This window comes from Salmo salar, chromosome ssa19 (assembly GCF_905237065.1).
Source record: "Salmo salar chromosome ssa19, Ssal_v3.1, whole genome shotgun sequence".
NCBI lineage: Eukaryota > Metazoa > Chordata > Actinopteri > Salmoniformes > Salmonidae > Salmo > Salmo salar.
This window is the reverse complement of record NC_059460.1, coordinates 34,503,451-34,528,449: the sequence shown is the minus strand read 5'-3', so window position 1 is coordinate 34,528,449 and position 24,999 is coordinate 34,503,451. Positions and strand designations below refer to the sequence as shown.

The 24,999-nt window shown below is 42.2% G+C and overlaps 1 protein-coding gene across 2 annotated transcripts in view; it reads right to left on the bottom strand.

Annotated features, from left to right (window-relative positions):
• The window catches only part of egln1a (egl-9 family hypoxia-inducible factor 1a), a 217,595-nt gene extending 203,945 nt beyond the window's left edge, over window positions 1-13,650 (bottom strand). The window contains exon 1 of one of the 2 annotated variants that reach the window (XM_045702244.1): window positions 12,547-13,650. In XM_045702244.1, the coding sequence (XP_045558200.1) occupies window positions 12,547-13,293 (747 nt within the window). In that variant the 5' untranslated portion in view covers window positions 13,294-13,650. The remainder of the gene's footprint in view (window positions 1-12,546) is intronic. The other variant, XM_045702243.1, reaches the window with a different exon arrangement.
• Window positions 13,651-24,999: the final 11,349 nt, after the last annotated feature.

Here is a 24,999-nt window from a genome sequence, read left to right as displayed (position 1 = left end):
ACGACAGGCTACACGACGACTACAGGCTACACGACGCTACACGACGACTACAGGCTACATAACGCTACACGACGACTACTGGCTATATGATGCTACACGACAACTACAGGCTACATGACGCTACACGACGACAACAGGCTACATGACGACTACAGGCTACATGACGACTACAGGCAATATGACGCTATATGACGACTACAGGCTATTTGACGGCTACAGGCTATATGACGGCTACATGACGCTATATGACGACTACAGGGTATATGACAACTACAGGCTATATGACGACTACAGGCTATATGACGACTACAGGCTATATGACGACTACAGGCTATATGACGATTACAGGCTAATGACGCTACATGACGACTACAGGCTACATGACGCTATATGACGACTACAGGCTACATGACGACTACAGGCTACATGACGACTACAGGCTACATGACGACTACAGGCTATATGACGACTACAGGCTATATGACGACTACAGGCTACATGACGACTACAGGCTACATGACGACTACACGCTACATGACGACTACAGGCTATATGACGACTACAGGCTATATGACGACTACAGGCTACATGACGCTATGTGATGACTACAGGCCATATGACGCTATATGACGACTACAGGCTATATGACGACTAGACAATATGATGAATACACGCTACATGACGACTACACGCTACATGACGACTACACGCTACATGACGACTACACGCTACATGACGCTAAATGACGACTACAGGCTATATGACGACTACAGGCTATATGACGACTACAGGCTACATGACGCTATGTGATGACTACAGGCTATATGACGACTACAGGCTACATGACGCTATGTGATGACTACAGGCTATATGACGCTATATGACGACTACAGGCTATATGACGACTAGACAATATGATGACTACACGCTATATGACGACTACAGGCTATATGACGACTACAGGCTAAATGACGACTACAGGCTAAATGACGACTACAGGCTAAATGACGACTACAGGCTACATGACGACTACAGGCTACATGACGACTACAGGCCACATGACGACTACAGGCTACATGACGACTACAGGCTACATGACGACTACAGGCTATATGACGACTACAGTCTATATGACGCTACATGACGACTACAGGCTATATGACGCTACATGACGCTACATGACGACTACAGGCTATATGACGCTACATGACGACTACAGGCTACATGACGCTACATGACGACTACAGGCTATATGACGCTATATGACGACTACACGCTAAATGACAACTACAGGCTAAATGACAACTACAGGCTAAATGACGACTACAGGCTAAATGACGACTACAGGCTACATGACGACTACAGGCTACATGACGACTACAGGCTACATGACGACTACAGGCTACATGACGACTACAGGCTATATGACGACTACACGACGCTAAATGACGACTACACAACGCTAAATGACGACTACAGGCTATATGATGACTAAAGGCTACATGACGCTACACGACGACTACTGGCTACATGACGCTACACGACAACTACAGGCTACATGACGCTACACGACGACTACAGGCTACATGACGACTAGACAATATGATGACTACACGCTATATGACGACTACAGGCTATATGACACTAAATGACGACTACAGGCTAAATGACAACTACAGGCTATATGATGCTATATGATGACTACAGGCTAAATAACGACTACAGGCTAAATGACGACTACATGACTACTACAGGCTATTTGACGGCTACAGGCTATAAGACGGCTACAGGCTATATGACGACTACAGGCTATGACGCTACATGACGACTACAGGCTATAAGACGCTACATGACGACTACAGGCTATATGACGACTACATGACGACTACAGGCTATATGACGACTACAGGGTATAAGACGCTATATAACGACTACAAGCTATGACGCTATATGACGACTACAGGCTATACGACGCTATATCACGACTACAGGCTATACGACGCTATATGACGACTACAGGCTATACGACGCTATATGATGACTACAGGCTATATGACGGCTACAGGCTATATGACGACTACAGGCTATATGACGCTATATGACGACTACACGCTAAATGACAACTACAGGCTAAATGACAACTACAGGCTAAATGACGACTACAGGCTAAATGACGACTACAGGCTAAATGACGACTACAGGCTACATGACGACTACAGGCTACATGACGACTACAGGCTACATGACGACTACAGGCTATATGACGACTACACGACGCTAAATGACGACTACACAACGCTAAATGACGACTACAGGCTATATGATGACTAAAGGCTACATGACGCTACACGACGACTACTGGCTACATGACGCTACACGACAACTACAGGCTACATGACGCTACACGACGACTACAGGCTACATGACGACTAGACAATATGATGACTACACGCTATATGACGACTACAGGCTATATGACACTAAATGACGACTACAGGCTAAATGACAACTACAGGCTATATGATGCTATATGATGACTACAGGCTAAATAACGACTACAGGCTAAATGACGACTACATGACTACTACAGGCTATTTGACGGCTACAGGCTATATGACGACTACAGGCTATATGACGCTATATGATGATTACAGGCTATTTGACGACTACAGGCTATATGACGACTACAGGCTATGACGCTATATGACGACTACAGCCTATATGACGCTATATGACGACTACAGGCTAAATGACGACTACAGGCTATATGACGACTACAGGCTACATGACGCTATGTGATGACTACAGGCTATATGACGCTATATGACGACTACAGGCTAAATGACGACTACAGGCTATATGACGCTACATGACGACTACAGGCTACATGACGCTACATGACGACTACAGGCTATATGACGCTATATGACGACTACACGCTAAATGACAACTACAGGCTAAATGACGACTACAGGCTAAATGACGACTACAGGCTAAATGACGACTACAGGCTAAATGACGACTACAGGCTACATGACGACTACAGGCTACATGACGACTACAGGCTACATGACGACTACAGGCTACATGACAACTACAGGCTACAAGACGACTACAGGCTACAAGACGACTACAGGCTATATGACGACTACACGACGCTAAATGACGACTACAGGCTATACGACGCTATATGACGACTACAGGCTATACGACGCTATATGATGACTACAGGCTATATGACGGCTACAGGCTATATGACGACTACAGGCTATATGACGCTATATGATGATTACAGGCTATTTGACGACTACAGGCTATATGACGACTACAGGCTATGACGCTATATGACGACTACAGCCTATATGACGCTATATGACGACTACAGGCTAAATGACGACTACAGGCTATATGACGACTACAGGCTACATGACGCTATGTGACGACTACAGGCTATATGACGCTATATGACGACTACAGGCTATATGACACTATATGACGACTACAGGCTAAATGACGACTACAGGCTACATGACGACTACAGGCTACATGACGACTACAGGCTACATGACGACTACAGGCTACATGACGACTACAGGCTACATGACGACTACAGGCTATATGACGACTACAGGCTACATGACGACTACAGGCTACATGACGACTACAGGCTACATGACGACTATAGGCTATATGACGACTACAGGCTATATGACGACTACAGTCTATATGACGCTACATGACGACTACAGGCTATATGACGCTACATGACGACTACAGGCTATATGACGCTACATGACGACTACAGGCTACATGACGACTACAGGCTATATGACGCTATATGACGACTACACGCTAAATGACAACTACAGGCTACATGACGACTACAGGCTACATGACGACTACAGGCTACATGACGACTACAGGCTACATGACGACTACAGGCTACATGACGACTACAGGCTATAAGACGACTACAGGCTATATGACGACTACACGACGCTAAATGACGACTACACGACGCTAAATGACGACTACAGGCTATATGACGACTACAGGCTATATGACGACTACAGGCTATATGACGACTAAAGGCTACATGACGCTACACGACGACTACAGGCTACATGACGCTACAGACGACTACTGGCTACATGACGCTACACGACAACTACAGGCTACATGACGCTACACGACGACTACAGGCTACATGACGACTACAGGCTATTTGACGGCTACAGGCTATATGACGGCTACATGACGCTATATGACGACTACAGGCTATATGACAACTACAGGCTATATGACAACTACAGGCTATATGACAACTACAGGCTACATGACGCTACATGACGACTACAGGCTACATGACGCTACATGACGACTACAGGCTACATGACGACTACAGGCTACATGACGCTACATGACGACTACAGGCTACATGACGCTACATGACGACTACAGGCTACATGACGCTACATGACGACTACAGGCTACATGACGCTACATGACGACGACAGGCTACATGACGACTACAGGCTACATGACGCTATGTGATGACTACAGGCTATTTGACGACTACAGGCTACTTGACGACTTCAGGCTACATGACGACTTCAGGCTACATGACGACTTCAGGCTACATGACGACTTCAGGCTACATGACGACTTCAGGCTACATGACGCTATGTGATGACTACAGGCTATATGACGCTATATGACGACTACAGGCTACATGACGACTAGACAATATGATGACTACACGCTATATGACGACTACAGGCTATATGACACTATATGACGACTACAGGCTAAATGACAACTACAGGCTATATGATGCTATATGACTACTACAGGCTATTTGACGGCTACAGGCTATAAGACGGCTACAGGCTATATGACGACTACAGGCTATGACGCTACATGACGACTACAGGCTATAAGACGCTACATGACGACTACAGGCTACATGACGACTACAGGCTATAAGACGACTACAGGCTATATGACGACTACACGACGCTAAATGACGACTACACGACGCTAAATGACGACTACAGGCTATATGACAACTACAGGCTATATGACAACTACAGGCTATATGACAACTACAGGCTACATGACGCTACATGACGACTACAGGCTACATGACGCTACATGACGACTACAGGCTACATGACGACTACAGGCTACATGACGCTACATGACGACTACAGGCTACATGACGCTACATGACGACGACAGGCTACATGACGACGACAGGTTACATGACGACGACAGGTTACATGACGACGACAGGCTACATGACGACTACAGGCTACATGACGCTATGTGATGACTACAGGCTATTTGACGACTACAGGCTATTTGACGACTTCAGGCTACATGACGACATCAGGCTACATGACGACTTCAGGCTACATGACGACTTCAGGCTACATGACGCTATGTGATGACTACAGGCTATATGACGCTATATGACGACTACAGGCTACATGACGACTAGACAATATGATGACTACACGCTATATGACGACTACAGGCTATATGACACTATATGACGACTACAGGCTAAATGACAACTACAGGCTATATGATGCTATATGACTACTACAGGCTATATGACGACTACAGGCTATGACGCTACATGACGACTACAGGCTATAAGACGCTACATGACGACTACAGGCTACATGACGACTACAGGCTATAAGACGACTACAGGCTATATGACGACTACACGACGCTAAATGACGACTACACGACGCTAAATGACGACTACAGGCTATATGACGACTACAGGCTATATGACGACTAAAGGCTACATGACGCTACACGACGACTACAGGCTACATGACGCTACAGACGACTACTGGCTACATGACGCTACACGACAACTACAGGCTACATGACGCTACACGACGACTACAGGCTACATGACGACTACAGGCTATTTGACGGCTACAGGCTATATGACGGCTACATGACGCTATATGACGGCTACATGACGCTATATGACGACTACAGGCTATATGACAACTACAGGCTATATGACAACTACAGGCTATATGACAACTACAGGCTATATGACAACTACAGGCTATATGACAACTACAGGCTACATGACGCTACATGACGACTACAGGCTACATGACGCTACATGACGACTACAGGCTACATGACGACTACAGGCTACATGACGCTACATGACGACTACAGGCTACATGACGCTACATGACGACTACAGGCTACATGACGCTACATGACGACTACAGGCTACATGACGCTACATGACGACGACAGGCTACATGACGACGACAGGTTACATGACGACGACAGGTTACATGACGACGACAGGCTACATGACGACTACAGGCTACATGACGCTATGTGATGACTACAGGCTATTTGACGACTTCAGGCTACATGACGACTTCAGGCTACATGACGACTTCAGGCTACATGACGACTTCAGGCTACATGACGCTATGTGATGACTACAGGCTATATGACGCTATATGACGACTACAGGCTACATGACGACTAGACAATATGATGACTACACGCTATATGACGACTACAGGCTATATGACACTATATGACGACTACAGGCTAAATGACAACTACAGGCTATATGATGCTATATGACTACTACAGGCTATTTGACGCTACATGACGACTACAGACTATAAGACGCTACATGAAGACTACAGGCTATATGACGACTACATGACGACTACAGGCTATATGATGACTACAGGGTATAAGACGCTATATAACGACTACAAGCTATATGACGCTATATGACGACTACAGGCTATACGACGCTATATGACGACTACAGGCTATACGACGCTATATGACGACTACAGGCTATACGACGCTATATGATGATTACAGGCTATATGACGGCTACAGGCTATATGACGACTACAGGCTATATGACGACTACAGGCTATATGACGCTATATGATGATTACAGGCTATTTGACGACTACAGGCTATATGACGACTACAGGCTATGACGCTATATGACGACTACAGCCTATATGACGCTATATGACGACTACAGGCTAAATGACGACTACAGGCTAAATGACGACTACAGGCTAAATGACGACTGCATGACGACTACAGGCTATAAAACGGTACATGACGACTACAGGCTACATGACGACTACAGGCTATATGACGACTACAGGCTATATGACGCTATATGACGACTACAGGCTATATGACGACTACAGGCTAAATGACAACGACAGGCTTTATGACGCCACATGACGACTACAGGCTATATGACGACTACAGGCTATGATGCTACATGACGACTACACGCTACATGACGACTAAAAGCTATGACACTAAATGACGACTACAGGCTATTTGACAACTACAGGCTATTTGACGACTACAGGCTATTTGACGACTACAGGCTACTTGACGACTACAGGCTACATGACGCTATGTGATGATATATGGCGCTATGTGAGGCTATATGACGCTATATGACGACTACAAGCTACATGACGACTAGACAATATGATGACTACACGCTATATGACAACTACAGGCTATATGACACTATATGACGACTACAGGCTAAATGACAACTACAGGCTATATGATGCTATATGATGACTACAGGCTAAATAACGACTACAGGCTAAATGACAACTACATGACTACAGGCTATAAGACAGCTACAGGCTATATGACGACTACAGGCTATGACACTACATGACGACTACAGGCTATAAGACGCTACATGACGACTACAGGCTAAATGACGACTACAGGCTAAATGACGACTACAGGCTAAATGACGACTGCATGACGACTACAGGCTATAAAACGGTACATGACGACTACAGGCTACATGACGACTACAGGCTATATGACGACTACAGGCTATATGACGCTATATGACGACTACAGGCTATATGAAGACTACAGGCTATATGACGACTACAGGCTATATGACGCTATATGACGACTACAGCTAAATGACGACTACAGGCTAAATGACGACTACAGGCTAAATGACGCTATATGACGACTACAGGCTATATGACGACTACAGGCTACATGACGCCTACAGGCTATATGACGCTACATGACGACTACAGGCTATATGACGCTACATGACGACTACAGGCTATATGACGCTATATGACGACTACAGGCAATATGACGACTACAGGCTATGACGCTACATGACGACTACACGCTACATGACGACTACAGGCTACATGACGCCTACAGGCTATATGACGCTATATGACGACTACAGCTAAATGACGACTACAGGCTAAATGACGACTACAGGCTAAATGACGCTATATGACGACTACAGGCTATATGACGACTACAGGCAAAATGACGACTACAGGCTATATGACGACTACAGGCAAAATGACGACTACAGGCTATATGACGCTACATGACGACTACAGGCGATATGACGCTATATGACGACTACAGGCAATATGACGACTACAGGCTATGACGCTACATGACGACTACACGCTACATGACGACTACAGGCTACATGGCGCCTACAGGCTATATGACGCTATATGACGACTACAGGCTAAATGACGACTACAGGCTAAATGACGACTACAGGCTATATGACGACTACAGGCTATATGACGACTACAGGCTATATGACGACTACAGGCAAAATGACGACTACAGGCAAAATGACGACTACAGGCTATATGACGACTACAGGCTATATGACGCTACATGACGACTACAGGCTATATGACGCTACATGACGACTACAGGCTATATGACGCTATATGACGACTACAGGCAATATGACGACTACAGGCTATGACGCTACATGACGACTACACGCTACATGACGACTACAGGCTACATGACGCCTACAGGCTATATGACGCTATATGACGACTACAGGCTAAATGACGACTACAGGCTAAATGACGACTACAGGCTAAATGACGACTACAGGCTATATGACGTTATATGACGACTACAGGCTATATGACGAGTACAGGCTATATGACAACTACAGGCTATATGACGCTATATGACGACTACAGGCTATATGACGTTATATGACGACTACAGGCTATATGACGAGTACAGGCTATATGACGCTATATGACAACTACAGGCTATATGACGCTATATGACGACTACAGGCTATATGACGACTACAGGCTATATGACGCTATATGACGACTACAGGCTATATGACGACTACAGGCTATATGACGACTACAGGCTATATGATGACTACAGGCTATATGACACTACATGACGACTACAGGCTATATGACGCTACATGACGTCTATAGGCTATTTGACAACTACAGGCTATATGACGACTACAGGCTATATGACGCTATATGTCGACTACATGCTATATGACGACTACAGGCTATATGATGACTACAGGCTATATGACGCTACATGACGACTACAGGCTATATGACGCTATATGACAACTACAGGCTATATGACGACTACAGGCTATATGACGCTATATGACGACTACAGGCTAAATGACAACTACAGGCTATATGATGCTATATGACGACTACAGGCTAAATGACGACTACAGGCTAAATGACGACTACAGGCTAAATGACGACTACATGACGACTACAGGCTATAAGACAGTACATGACGACTACAGGCTATATGACGCTATATGACGACTACAGGCTATATGACGACTACAGGCTATATGACGACTACAGGCTATATGACGACTACAGGCTATATGACGCTATATGACGCTATGACAACTACAGGCTACATGACGACTACAGGCTATATCACGACTACAGACTATATGACGACTACAGGCTATATGACACTACATGACGACTACAGGCTATATGACGCTACATGACGACTACAGGCTATATGACGCTACATGACGACTACAGGCTATATGACGACTACAGGCTATGACGCTACATGACGACTACACACTACATGACGACTACAGGCTAAATGACGACTAAAGGCTAAATGACGACTACAGGCTAAATGACGACTACAGGCTATAAGACGGTACATGACGACGACAGGCTATATGAAGCTACATGACGACTACAGGCTATATGACAACTACAGGCTATATGACGACTACAGGCTATATGACGACTACAGGCTATATGACGACTACAGGCTACATGACGCTATATGACGACTACAGGCTATATGACGACTACAGGCTATATGACGACTACAGGCTATATGACGACTACAGGCTATATGATGCTATATGACAACTACAGGCTATATGTCGACTACAGGCTATATGACGCTACATGACGACTACAGGCTATATGACGCTACATGACGACTACAGGCTATATGACGCTACATGACGACTACAGGCTATATGACGACTACAGGCTATATGACGACTACAGGCTATCACACTACATGACGACTACATGCTACATGACGACTACAGGCTATATGACGACTACAGGCTATGAAGCTACATGACTACTACACGCTACATGACGACTACAGGCTACATGACGACTACAGGCTACATGAAGACTACAGGCTACATGACGACTACAGGCTACATGACGACTACAGGCAAAATGACGACTACAGGCTATATGACGCTACATGACGACTACAGGCTATATGTTGCTACATGACGACTACAGGCTATATGACGACTACAGGCTATGACGCTACATGACGACTACACGCTACATGACGACTACACGCTACATGACGACTACAGGCTATATGACGCTATATGACGACTACAGGCTATATGACGACTACAGGCTACATGACGCTATATGACTACAGGCTATATGATGCTATATGATGACTACAGGCTATATGACGCTATATGACGACTACAGGCTATATGACGACTAGACTATATGATGACTACACGCTATATGATGACTACAGTTTATATGACGCTATATTACGACTACAGGCTATATGACGCTATATGATGACTACAGGATATTTTACGGCTACAGGCTATATGACGGCTACAGGCTATATGACGCTATATGACGACTACAGGCTATATGACGACTACAGGCTATGACGCTATATGACGACTACAGGCTATATGACACTATATAACGACTACAGGCTATATGACGACTACAGGCTAAATGACGACTACAGGCTATAAGACGGTACATGACGACTACAGGCTATTTGACGGCTACAGGCTATAAGACGGCTACAGGCTATATGACGACTACAGGCTATAAGACGCTACATGACGACTACAGGCTATATGACGACTACAGGGTATATGATGACTACAGGGTATAAGACGCTATATAACGACTACAAGCTATATGACGCTATATGACAACTACAGGCTATATGACGCTATATGACGACAACAGGCTATATGACGCTATATGACGACTACAGGCTATACGACGCTATATGATGACTACAGGCTATTTGACGGCTACAGGCTATATGACGACTACAGGCTATTTGACGGCTACAGGCTATATGACGACTACAGGCTATATGACGACTACAGGCTATGACGCTATATGACGACTACAGGCTATATGACGCTATATGACGACTACAGGCTAAATGACAACTACAGGCTATATGATGCTATATGACGACTACAGGCTAAATGACGACTACAGGCTAAATGACGACTACAGGCTATAAGACAGTACATGACGACTACAGGCTATATGACGCTATATGACGACTACAGGCTATATGACGACTACAGGCTATATGACGACTACAGGCTATATGACGACTACAGGCAAAATGACGCTATATGACGACTACAGGCTATATGACGCTATATGACGACTACAGGCTATATGACGCTATGACAACTACAGGCTACATGACGACTACAGGCTATATCACGACTACAGACTATATGACGACTACAGACTATATGATGACTACAGGCTATATGACGACTACAGGCTATATGACGCTATATAACAACTACAGGCTACATGACGACTACAGGCTACATGACGACTACAGGCTATATGAAGCTATATGACGACTAAAGGCTATATGACACTATATGACGACTACAGGCTATATGACGCTATATGACGACTACAGGCTATATGACGACTACAGGCTATATGACGCTATATGACGACTACAGGCAATATGACGCTGAGATGCACTACGCTGAAATCATTCTGCAATTTCCTGGTTGCTAAAATTCTAGTAGTTCGACTAATTTCAGTTTGTGACAAAACAAGCAGTTCTAGTGTAGAGAATCATTGTACCATCTAAACAAAACCGCTGTGAAATAAATTGAACATAAGCAAAAAATATTGTATTTTCAACTGTTTTGACGGTGGGGTACAAACCGAAAGTAGAAAACGCAAAAACGACACGTAAAGGTGTGCATAGAAATAACAACCACGCATAACAGAGCTACAGCATCTTATACTTGCTTTCAATGAGAATGACAGATCTATAACTTACAATTCTATGTGAATTTGGTCTCGTTGGACAAAACGTTTCATAATGCAGCTTTAACTTAACCTGCCTACTTACTTTAGTCCTTCCATTTATTGTAAAGTTCCCCAGCTGACCATTACAATGTCTGACCAGATCATCCATCCGGCTCATGAGGAAGCAGATCTTCTCACATCCGGCCTCTCGGCCCTCAATCCATGTGATCTTATCTCCTCGAATATCTTTAGTGGAGTCCGTTTTCTGACTGACCAACTGACCGTCGGTAAACTTCCCGGTTTTATGCAACAATTTGACGTCTTCCAAGATGGCCTGCCCCGTTTCACCGCCGAGGAAGTTGTCAACAACACATATCCCATGCTTAATCATACACGGGACGATGTACTCAATGGCGAGGTTCTGAGGCGTGGACCGGGTGCTGGTCTGTCCGTTAGGTTTGGTATTCGACCCGCCCGGTTTACCGAGCGACGACCCAGCGCACTCTGCGTTAGTTATAAAACCTTTCATTCTAGTCTCTCCTCTCGGAGATGCGGTGTTATCGGGTTGGACGCGTGTCTTTAGTTGCGGTGTCTGTCCCTTTACCCCCCCAGACGGTACCGGAGGTTCAGCAGGCTTCTGTTTAGAAACCTGCGGGTTTTCCTCGGATTCTTTACAGTTCACCTTGTGCATTTTCCAGTGCTGCTTCTGGTGCTCCTTGCTGCAGTAGAACGAGTTTCGGCAGCGGCCGCACTTAAGGAGATTCTCCATTTTCCCACAAAGTTCACAATACTGTCTTTCTCGCTCCAAGTCCAGAGCAGTCTGAGCTGCAGTCTTAAGTTTAGTCTCCATGTTTGCAGTTGGAAGTAACGTTAACTAACTAGTGTGTTACGGTATTTAAAACCAATCATTTACACGCGTCCTGGTACTGATTTAGTTTGGAGGTGATCCACACACAGATCCAGCCCAGCCTGCCACGCCACACAGTGAAACGGAAAACCGTTTCCCGACGATTTAACACCCAATAATTTCATCACACGTATTCCGTTGTTTACTTTATTTTACACGGTAATAGGAGTTTAGGTACATTTGGTTAATTCCAGTCTTCGGGATGTTTTGTAGCACGGGTCTATCCATCGATCAGACTGTGTAGCATAACGCTGTCAGTGTTACGACGCCTTATGTCTCTGGGGGCGTATTATTTAAGCAGATTCTGTTGCGAAACGTTTCTTAAAACGGAAGCGAACAAATGGGGCGGGACATACCTGAATTTGTCCAATAGAAACTCTAGTTTTAGTTGCGAATAGGAATGATAACGATTACACCTCCGGGCTGCGTTTACTATGTTTTTACGTTCTGAAACGGTGCTGTACTCTAGGATCAGTTGAAAAACGGGTTGGGTTGGGGAACACAGTCGACATGACCACTTCCCTTTAAATACGTAACTCATTGCTTCAAGTCACACCTGAAAAGTATGTTCAAGAACGTTTTGGAGAAACGTCGTTAAATACAAACCGTTCCACAACGTAGCAAACGTTCAAGCGAACTGAACGCACCTATGATGTCAGCAACGAAACCCTTCCTGCTGGTCCTTCTCCCTTTAAAACCTGCAATGTGTAACTTTTTGGGAGACCACCAAATTCACATAGAAATGTGAGTTATAGATGTGTCATTCATTGAAAGCAAGTCTAAGAAGCTGTGTATATGTTCTATTTATATTCTTCAATTTCTTAAGTTTCGTTTTTGCGTCGTTTACTTTTGGTTTTTGTACAAGAGCTTAAAAATACTATATTTTTGGTTATGGAAAATATATTTCACAGCGGTTTAGATGGTACAATGATTCTCTACACTAGACCTGCTTGTTTTGTCACAAACTGAAATTAGTCGAACTATTAGAATTTTAGCAACCAGGAAATGGCGGAGCGATTTCTCCATAGTGCATCTTTAAAACCAGCAGAAAAAGCAGAAGGATTCAATTCACAATTCAAAGATTAATTTGAGGAAAATAGTGTAGACAAAAAATAAAATAGCCTACACTTCTAAAACACCTGACTTTGTTATGGGGCTTACACAATATATATTCTTCTACTGTTATTGTTCCCATTTCATTATAAAAATGTAATATAAACATTCTCATCGAGAGTTAGATCTTTCTATAAAAAAAAGCCAACAGTAAGCCCAATGCCGAGACTACAAAATAATAGGAATGATCAACATCTCATCTCCGTTTTTGTAAGAAAACATAATTTTACATTTTGAAAGCTTACTGTGCATAGAAAAAAAGAAAGCCTTCTGTTAAATCAAATCAAAGGTTATAGGTCAAGTACACAGATTTGCAGATGTTATCGAAGGCGCAGCAAAATGCGAGTGTTTCTAGCAATACACACATAATACAAAAAGTAAAAAGAAAGAAATTAAGAAATATCAGAGTCTGGAATATTGAACATACATTGAACAAAAATAAATTTAACATGCAACAATTTCAAAGATTTTAGTGAGTTACAGTTCATACAAGGAAGTCAGTAAATTCAAATAAATAAATTAGGCCTTAATCTAGAGGTTTAACATGACTGGGAATACAGATATGCATCTGTTGGTCACAGATACCTTTAAAAAAATAAAGTAGATACGTGGATCAGAAACCTGTCAGTATCTGGTGTGACCATAATTTGGCCCCATGCAGCATGACACATCTCCTTCGCATAGAGTTGATCAGGCTGTTGATTGTGGCCTGTGGAATGTTGTCCCACTCCTCTTCAATGGCTGTGTGAAATTGCTAGATAAAGGCGGGAACTGGAACATGATGTCGTACATGTCGATCCAGAGCATCCCAAACATGCTCAATGGGTGACATTGTGTTCGCTGTCCGTAGCTTATTCCTGCCCAAATCAAATCAAATTTATTTATATAGCCCTTCGTACATCAGCTGATATCTCAAAGTGCTGTACAGAAACCCAGCCTAAAACCCCAAACAGCAAGCAATGCATGTGAAAGAAGCACGGTGGCTAGGAAAAACTCCCTAGGAAAAACTCCCTAGAAAGGCCAAAAACCTAGGAAGAAACCTAGAGAGGAACCAGGCTATGAGGGGTGGCCAGTCCTCTTCTGGCTGTGCAGGGTGGATATTATAACAGAACATGGTCAAGATGTTAAAATGTTCATAAATGACCAGCATGGTCAAATAATAATAATCATAGTAGTTGTCGAGGGTGCAACAAGCACGTCCGGTGAACAGGTCAGGGTTCCATAGCCGCAGGCAGAACAGTTGAGACTGGAGCAATAACATAACCCGACCGCCACCATGGGGCCACTCTGTTCACAACGTTAACATCAGCAAACCGTTCACCCACACGACACCATACATCTGTGAAGGGCACACTTCTCCATTGTGCCAGTGGCCATCGAAGGTGAGCATTTGCCCACTGAAGTCGGTTTAAGACCCTGGTGAGGATGACGAGCGCGCATCAGCTGTCCAGGTGGCTGGTCTAAGACCATACCGCAGGTGAGGAAGCCGGATGTGGAGGTCCTGGGCTGGCGTAGTTACACGTGAAGCTGGTTGGACGTACTGCCAAATTCTCTAAAACTACGTTGGAGGTGGCTTATGGTAGAGAAATTAACATTAAATTCTCTAGCAACAGCTCTGGTGGACATTCCTGCAGTCAGCATGCCAATTACACACTCCCTCAAAACTTGAGACATCTGTGGCATTGTGTTGTGTGACAAAACTGCATATTTTAGAGTGGCCTTTTATTGTCCCCAGCAGAAGGTGCACCTGTGTAATAATCATGCTGTTTAATCAGCTTCTTGATATGCCACACCTGCCAGGTGGATGGATTATCTTGGCAAAGGAGAAATATGCGAATGGAACATATCTGGGATCTTTTAAACATGAGACCAACACTTTATATGTTGCGTTGATATTTTTGTTCAAGTATATACATGAATAAAGCTGCCTTGGGAAGTTCAAAAAAAGGATCCAGCTCAGGGAAGTCAAATTTTTGGTCTTATTTCTGGTGAGTGACCGTCACAGTTGGTCGGCTTCCCTCAGGACAGAGTTCCAGAACAGAGAGAGAGAAATCTGACCGGTCCAATCATAGAGGTTACAAAGTCCGGGCTTTGTACAGTAAGTCTACTATGTAACAGACACGTAGACTAAAATAAATGAGCAAATAAACACATTATTATTATATACAGTACCAGTCAAAAGTTTAGAACACCTACTCATTCAAGGTTTTTTTCTTTATTTTTACTATTTTCTACATTGTAGAATAATAGTGAAGACATCAAAACTATGAAATAACACATATGGAATCATGTAGTAACCAAAAAAGTGTTAAACAAATCAAAATATTTTATATTTGAGATTCTTTAAAATAGCCACAGTTTGCCTTGATGACAGCTTTGCACACTCTTTGGCATTCTCTCAAACAGCTTCACCTGGAATGCTTTCCCAACCATTTTGAAGGAGTTCCCACATATGCTGAGCACTTGTTAGCCGCTTTTCCTTCACTCTGCGGTCCAACTTCTCCTAAACCATCTCAATTGGGTTGAGGTCGGGTGAGTCTGGAGGCCAGGTCATCTGATGCAGTGGTGTAAAGTACTTACAAGTATTTTTACTTAAATAGTAAAGTACAGATACCAAAAAACTAATTATGTTTGACAACTTTTGCTTTTACTTCACTACATTCCTAAAGAAAATAATGTACTTTTTACTCCATACAATTTCCGTGACACTCAAAAGTACTAGTTATATTTTGAATGCTTAGCAGGACAGGAAAGGGTTCAATTCACACACTTATCAAGAGAACCTCCCTGGTCATCCCTATTGCCTCTGATCTGGAGGACTCACTAAACAGAGAACATCCCTGGTCATCCCTACTGCCTCTGATCGGGTGGACTCACTAAACACAAGTGCTTCATTTGTAAATGATGTCTAACTGTTGGAGTGTGGCCCTGGCTATACGAAAAAATGTAAAACAAGAAAATGGTGCCGTCTTAATATAAGGAATTTGAAGTTATTTATACTTTAAGTATATTTTAGCAATTACAATTACTTTTGATACTTAAGTATATTTAAAACCCAATACTTTTAGACTTTTACCCAAGTAGTATTTTACTGGGTGACTCACTTTTACTTGAGTCATTTTCTATTAAGTATGACAATTGAGGGCTTTTTCCACCACTAATCTGATGCAGCACTCCATCACTCTCCTTCTTGGTCAAATATTACTTACACAGCCTGGAGGTGTGTTGGGTCATTGTCCTGTTGAAAACAAATTATAGTCCCAGCAAGCGCAAACCAGATGGGATGGTGTATCGCTGCAGAATGCTGTGGTAGCCATGCTGGTTAAGTGTGCATTGAATTCTAAATAAATCGCAGACAGCGTCACCAGCAAAGCACCATAACACCTCCTCCTCCGTGCTTCACGGTGGGAACCACACATGCGGAGATCATCCGTTCACCTACTCTGCGTCTCACAAAGACACGGCAGTTGGAACCAAAAATCTCAAATTTGTACTCAAGACCAAAGAACAGATTTCCACAGGTCTCATGTCCATTGCTCATGTTTCTTGGTCCAAGCAAGTCTCTTCTTATTGGTGTCCTTTAGTAGTGGTTTCTTTGCAGCATTTTGACCATTAAGGCCTGATTCACATAGTCTCCTCTGAACAGTTGATGTTGAGATGTGTCTGTTACTTGAACTCTGTGAAGCATTTATTTGGGCTGCAATTTCTGAGGCTGGTATCTCTAATGAACTTATCCTCTGCAGCAGAGTTAACTCTGGGTCTTCCTTTCCTGTGGCGGTTCTCATGAGAGCTAGTTTCATCATAGTGCTTGATGGTTTTTGCGACTGCACTTGAGGAAATGTTCAAAGTTCTTGACATGTTCTGCATTGACTGAACTTCATGTCTTAGTAATGATGGACTGTCGTTTCTCTTTGCTTTTTTGAGCTGTTCTTGCCATAATATGGACTTGGTCTTTCATCAAATTGGGCTGTCTTCTGTATACCACCCCTACCTTCTACAAATTAACTTTCAACAATTCACACCTATTAATTGAAATACATTCCAGGTGACTACCTCATGAAGCTGGTTGAGAATTCCAAGAGCGTGCCAAGCTGTCATGAAGGCAAATGGTGGCTACTTTGAAGAATCTCAAATATAACATATTTTGATTTGTTTAACACTTTTGTTACATGATTCCATATGTGTTATTTCATAGTTGTAATGTCTTCACTATTATTCAACAATGTAGAAAATAGTAAAAATAAAGAAAAACCATGGAATGAGTAGGCTTGTCCAAACTTTTGACTGGTACTGTAGATTATATTTAACACTGCATTTGACTTCAATGACTGACTATTGTTTTGAAATTACATTTCTCTAATACAGACCTATTATTAATGTGTCTAATGTTGGTGCTCTGAACATAAGTATTACATGGCCGGGGAAACTTGTGAGTACAGGCTGTTTTATTATATAGGTGAAATATAGAAACTGATGCTTTTGTAATCTATTTTGAAAGTCAACAAAAATTGCCAGATATATTTTTTTCCATTGGACGCCAAAAATCTATTCCTTATACCAATGTAAGAAGTGCAAAAGCCCCAAAAGAACAGTTGCCCCTAGGCATGCCGGAAAATTAGAATACACCAAAGCTTCGTGTTTACTATTCTACATTATATAATACTATAGACATTGTATAAAAGGTGTTACGTACGCTACATCTCAACTCCCAGTGGAGTGAAAAAAAGTATGTGATTGTAGGTGCGGGGAAGGACGACAGATGCAGAGAAAAAGAAAATACCGTTTACAGGGAATTTATTATTCCTACACACGGTAAGGTGGGGCAAAAGGGCTGGACGGAACCAAAGAAAGTAAAAGTTAAAATGTCCCATCTACCATACCTACCTTCACTCTACATAACCTTTAGCACCACCTGGCGGGCTAACCAAAATACGGGGTGGTCCGCCCAGGTCTTACCTAGTGTGCATAGACAATAAATATTACGGGTAATGTGTGCCCGCAGGCCTGTTGCCTAAACACTCCCAAGGTGCCTTCCCCCACTGGAACAAATAAAACAGAATGGTTTACCAATACTTAAATGAACAATTTCAATAACCAAAAACACTAAGTCCTAATGGCATACACCTACCTCAGAAAGAGTGGCTACAAAATAATTTCCACAAAGCTTTACTGACCACCACAACAATCAACACAGGACACAAAAAGAAGCTCTCTTCCCTGGCTTTTATCAAGCTGGAGAAGGAGTTGATAATTGCAGAGACAGCTGTATCCCCTGACGAGAGGGAGGGCTCAGAGCTCCAATCAGCTGCTTAGAATCCAGGAAGTTATTCTGAAATACACACATACAAACCCCACAACAACACAGAAACTGGGGAACGTAACATAAGGTTTTTCATAAGGTAAGGTTTTTGTGCTTCTGAAAATATATTTAATGACTCAATAACTCTCATGGTTAAGGCGATTGACAATGTTTAAAATGTTTGTTCAACTTGCACACAATCAATTCAGATTGTAATCAAACGCTGCTAGATAGCTAACTGATAAATAAGAGCATTTCTGTACAATAATACGATTATATAGAAGTTATGAACAAGCGCGAAGGTAAACAAATTAATTCTTAATAGTATGATGTGTAAATTCGCTATGGTTTGGATTTGATGCAGGGCATAAACTGCAGACTATTCCTAAATTCGCAACCGAGGTAAAGACAGTTTCAGGTTGGATATTCAACGGATATTTGCCTGTAGTTTTCCTTACGTCCACCAACAGCAGTTAGGGACCATCAACATAGTGACAAATCAAATTTTTCAAATTTCAATAGCTCTTTAACCACTACTCCTAACACTTTCAAAACTGGTTGTAGCTAACCCGATGGCATAGACACACATTGCACACACTTTAGTTTGTCCATTTTCATCTGTCACGGCCCCTCCTCTGCAGTGCAGGGGCGGTTCCTCCTGCAGGCAGAGGAGGGTCGTTAGTGATTGGAGCTGGTGTGATTGGAGCCACCTGGGCTCAGGGTATTTAAACTGCTTCACAAACCACTCTCTCCCTGCTCCTCCAGGTATGATCCTGTTTTGTTTGTTCCTTTGTAGTTTTACATAGTTTCCACTCAGTCATGTTCACACACACAGATTCATGCATCCATCCACTTTACCTCCACCCTACATTATGACATTTCCACACCTCATTACGTTTTCTTTGTTTAAAGTTAATAGTTTTTGGTTTACAATAAAGACCCTTTTGATTGGCCTATACCTGTTCATGGCCCCTCATTTTTGCCACAGGCTATGAGCCGGCCTGTGACACATCTCACATGATTTTACATGAATTTTTCCAAATGTAAAATTTCAATGTCCGCTGACTACCCTTCTATATTGCACACTCTTGTTTGTGTACTGTAAAATCACGCGGTGTAATGTACATTTTTCATAGTTTCAAATTTACAATAGCTCCTTGGTCATGTCAATTACACACCTAAGAAGCATACAGTGGATATACACCCATATTTCATAACCTCTAGTTATGTCTCTTCTATATTGTTGTACATTAATATTAGTTTGACAATTAGGGGTTGCAGTCCAGTGTTGTGTTTACCCTTTTCTTTCATATTTATCTACAATAATTGGTAGTTCTAAGTACTTATTTTCCATGTTTTTTTTATTTTTCCACAGTATTTAACAGTGGTACACAATAGGAGAGCGACAGAATATCTCCTTTCGTCGTTAATATGTCCCCATAAATATGGCCCCATAAATACACAGCCAGTGGGGTTTTTGCAAATGATGTCAGTGACCACTGCCCTTTTGCTTGTATTAGAGATACCAGGCTGAAACACTCTGATCCCTGTATAATCTCTAAGAGAAATTATAAACATTTCTCACAGCAAGCTTTTATCCTTGACTTATATCACTCTGAGTTTTTATCCACTTGCTGCTTTCTGGACCCGGTTTTAGCCCTTGCTTTTTTCTCTTCTATTGTTACCTCTATGTCTGATAAACATGCCCCGCTTAAGAATCACAGAGTAAGAAACCAAACCAGTTCTTGGTTCTCTCCTGAATTGTCAGGTCTTTTCCTGCAAAAGAATTGGGCCTGGGCCTTGGTGAGGAAAACAGGTACTCTAGCTGATTGGCTGTTTTTTAGGCAATTGAGAAATAAATGTACTGCAGCTGTCAAAAAGGCAAAATCAAATTACTTCCTTAATGCTATGACAGATTCTGCAGGAGATCCTGCAAAATTCTGGAAAACCGTTAACTCACTGAAACGGGGGAATTCTACTGTTTCTCTTCCTAAGCAAATTACCTCAGACTCCTGTATCCTAAGTGAAAAAAATTATATTTGTGATGCCTTTAATAAGCATTTAATCTCTGCTGGTTTTTTATTTGAAAGGAAATGTGGCCATTGTGGTACTGGCCGGTTAGTTGATTTTTCGTCTTGCTTTTCAACCGTTACTCTGAAAAATGGTAACCCTGTTTTTAGTTTCCAGAAACTAACCGAAGCAGAGGTTCTAGCTGCCCTGTGTGCCATTGATACTAAGAAATCCTTAGGCGCTGACAATTTAGACCCGTACTTACTTAAGTGTGCTGCACCTATCATTGCTGGTTCAGGGAGACACATTTTTAATCTAACATTAAGCACAGGAAATATCCCTAAGGTGTGGAAAGCAGCTTTTGTTCTGCCATTACATAAGGGAGGTGACGGTAGTGATTTGGATAACAATCGACCCATCTCTAGGCTCCCTTGTCTGGCAAAGATCCTAGAATCTATAGTCAACAAACAGTTACAATATTTTCTTTCTGCTAACAGTATTCTTAGCACCAATCAATCTGGTTTTAGATCTAAACACAGTACCACATCGGCCACTATGCTTGTTGTAAATGATATTGCAAATGCCGTAGATGATAGAAAGCACTGTGCTGCGTTGTTTGTAGATTTGTCAAAAGCTTTTGACACTGTAGACCATGCTATCCTTTTGAGTAAGCTGTCATCTATAGGACTGGGCACTGATGCCTGCCGATGGTTTTATGACTATCTTAAAGATAGAACTCAGGCCGTCATGGTCGACGGGGTCAAGTCTGACCCCCTACAGTTACTTAAAGGGGTCCCTCAGGGTTCAATAATTGGCCCACTATTGTTCTCACTTTTTAAACAACATTGGTGATGTCAGATATTGTAAATTCCATTTATATGCAGATGACACAGTGATGTACTCTATTGCTCCAACAGCGGACCAAGCTTTAATGCAGTTGGAGTCTGATTTTAGGATACTACAGGGGTCTCTTTTACAGCTTAAACTTGTTTTAAACGCTAAGAAAACAAATGTCATGTTTTTTTCTAGGTCTAAACTCTCAGTTAGAAACACTTTTGTAATCACTAGCTTGGATGGTACTCAAATCAAACAGGTCTCTGCATATAAATACTTAGGGGTATAGTTAGATGATAGGCTTTCTTTTAAAAACATGTTACTGAATTGGGAAAAAAGCTCAAATTCAAGATAGGGTTCCTTTTCAGAAACAGTGCTTGTCTGTCCTCCGTAAATAGAAAACAAATTGTGCAGGCTACTTTTATGTCCGTTTTAGATTATGGTGATATTATGTATATGCATGCATCGGCAAACACATTAAAACCACTGGATGCTATTTACCATTGTGCACTCAGGTTTATCACGGGTGATAGTTACAAAACTCATCACTGTATCCTTTATCAACATGTGGGTTGGGCCTCTCTATCTGTGAGGCGAGAGCAACATGCTCTCTTGTTTATTTATAAAGCACTTCTTTTAAAACGACCTCCATATATATCATCATTAATTTCCACTAGATATACTAATTTTAAAACCAGATAACAGATGTGGATTACATTAGACTCCTGCGGTCTCCACAGAGTTGGGTAGGACTGCCTTTAGTTCCTTTGCACCTTATTTATGGAACAAACTGCAGATCCAACTTAAGTTAGACACTCTGGTGTCCCTTGCCCATTTCAAAAATGTTATGGAGGATCAATATGATGTTGTCTGTGATTGTTTCTGTTGAATTGTGTCTTTGTTTTGTATGTTTGAAATGTTCTTGTCTGTATGCCTAAAACTGTACATGTCAACATGTTTACACAGGGCACAGCCGTAAAAGAGATCCAGGTCTCAGTCTGTTTTCCCTGTTAAAATAAAGATTTAAAAAAAATATATCAACCATAAAGGAAAAGGGCAAAGTACGAGAGTCATGCCATTAATTGTTCAAAGCAGGGATGGAGAGTGAGGTAGGCTGCAGTGGGTTTGCTGGTCAATACATATACTGAACATGTAACCACAGTAATGGTGGCCAGTAAATCAATGAATAAAAATGTAATATTGACAAATTAAACAGAAATTGTAGACCTTTCATCTTTTCCAACATGTCAACAGACACTTAACTTCAATTAAGTACAAAACATTTCAGTGTTAACTTTCTTGTTATCCCTGGTTGATGTACATTTCAGAGCCTCTTCAGTGTGGATAGAGTATAACATACATTTTCAACAACAAAGACAGCACTTCCAGTTTGTGTTCTTCACTCTGAACTCTTTTGTTTTCATTCCTAGGCACAGCACATGGAACCACCGTTGGCATGCAAAACATTCAATCTAAAACAAAACAAAGCGTAACATGTTATAAATAATATCAAATATCACTGCAGTATGACGAATTAGCCATCCATTGTGTTATATCATAAATTGTCTGACATGCAGTCACTGTTGTCAAAAGATTCTAAACATGTTAAATAAAGTTACTAACCCAGTCAGTCTTTGGGCCACATCCAGGTTCTTTATCAGTGGCACACATGAAGCAGTTGTTGGCTTTGTTGAACATATGGCTGTCCCACACAACTACATAAAAATAAAGAATTGACATTTACTTTTAATTAAATGTCATTACATATCAGACATTTTTAGTATATCCTCAGCCATTTCTTTTCGCAGTTGCTCCATGTGTTTTTGAAGGTTCCATATCAATTTGGGATGTTGGGGAAGTTCTGTGCAGCCATCTACACCAAAAAATAAAATAGAGTTTTTGACCTAATTGTCACATAACAGCTAACCATTCATTATTGAAAATATAACTATCAAACCTGCATTACACAGACCCCACAGCTGAAGGTGTCCTGCTGCATGGTGTGAGTTATTTCCCCTCCTTTCCACTTTAGGTCCACCCAGTTGTCTTTTCCATGGCAGGATCTTCTCATTTTGAATTATTCTCTTTTTTTATGTAAACATAATGGAATTATGATTAGCTACAGGCAAATGGATACACAGGCCAAAACTGTATTCTGATTTCCATATCACTATAATCTAGTAATTTCCTTTATGCCCCATTCTACACAAATTATAGGCACTGAACCATTTACAGGACAGTAATAAAAGTAGCATATAGGATCCAACCCTGTCACAGAGTGAATAACTTCTCTAGGGCCAGTGAGACAATTTCGTCCCACCTACGTAACAGCCAGTGAAATCCCGTGGCGTGTTATTCAAATACCTTAGAAATGCTATTACTTCAATTTCTCA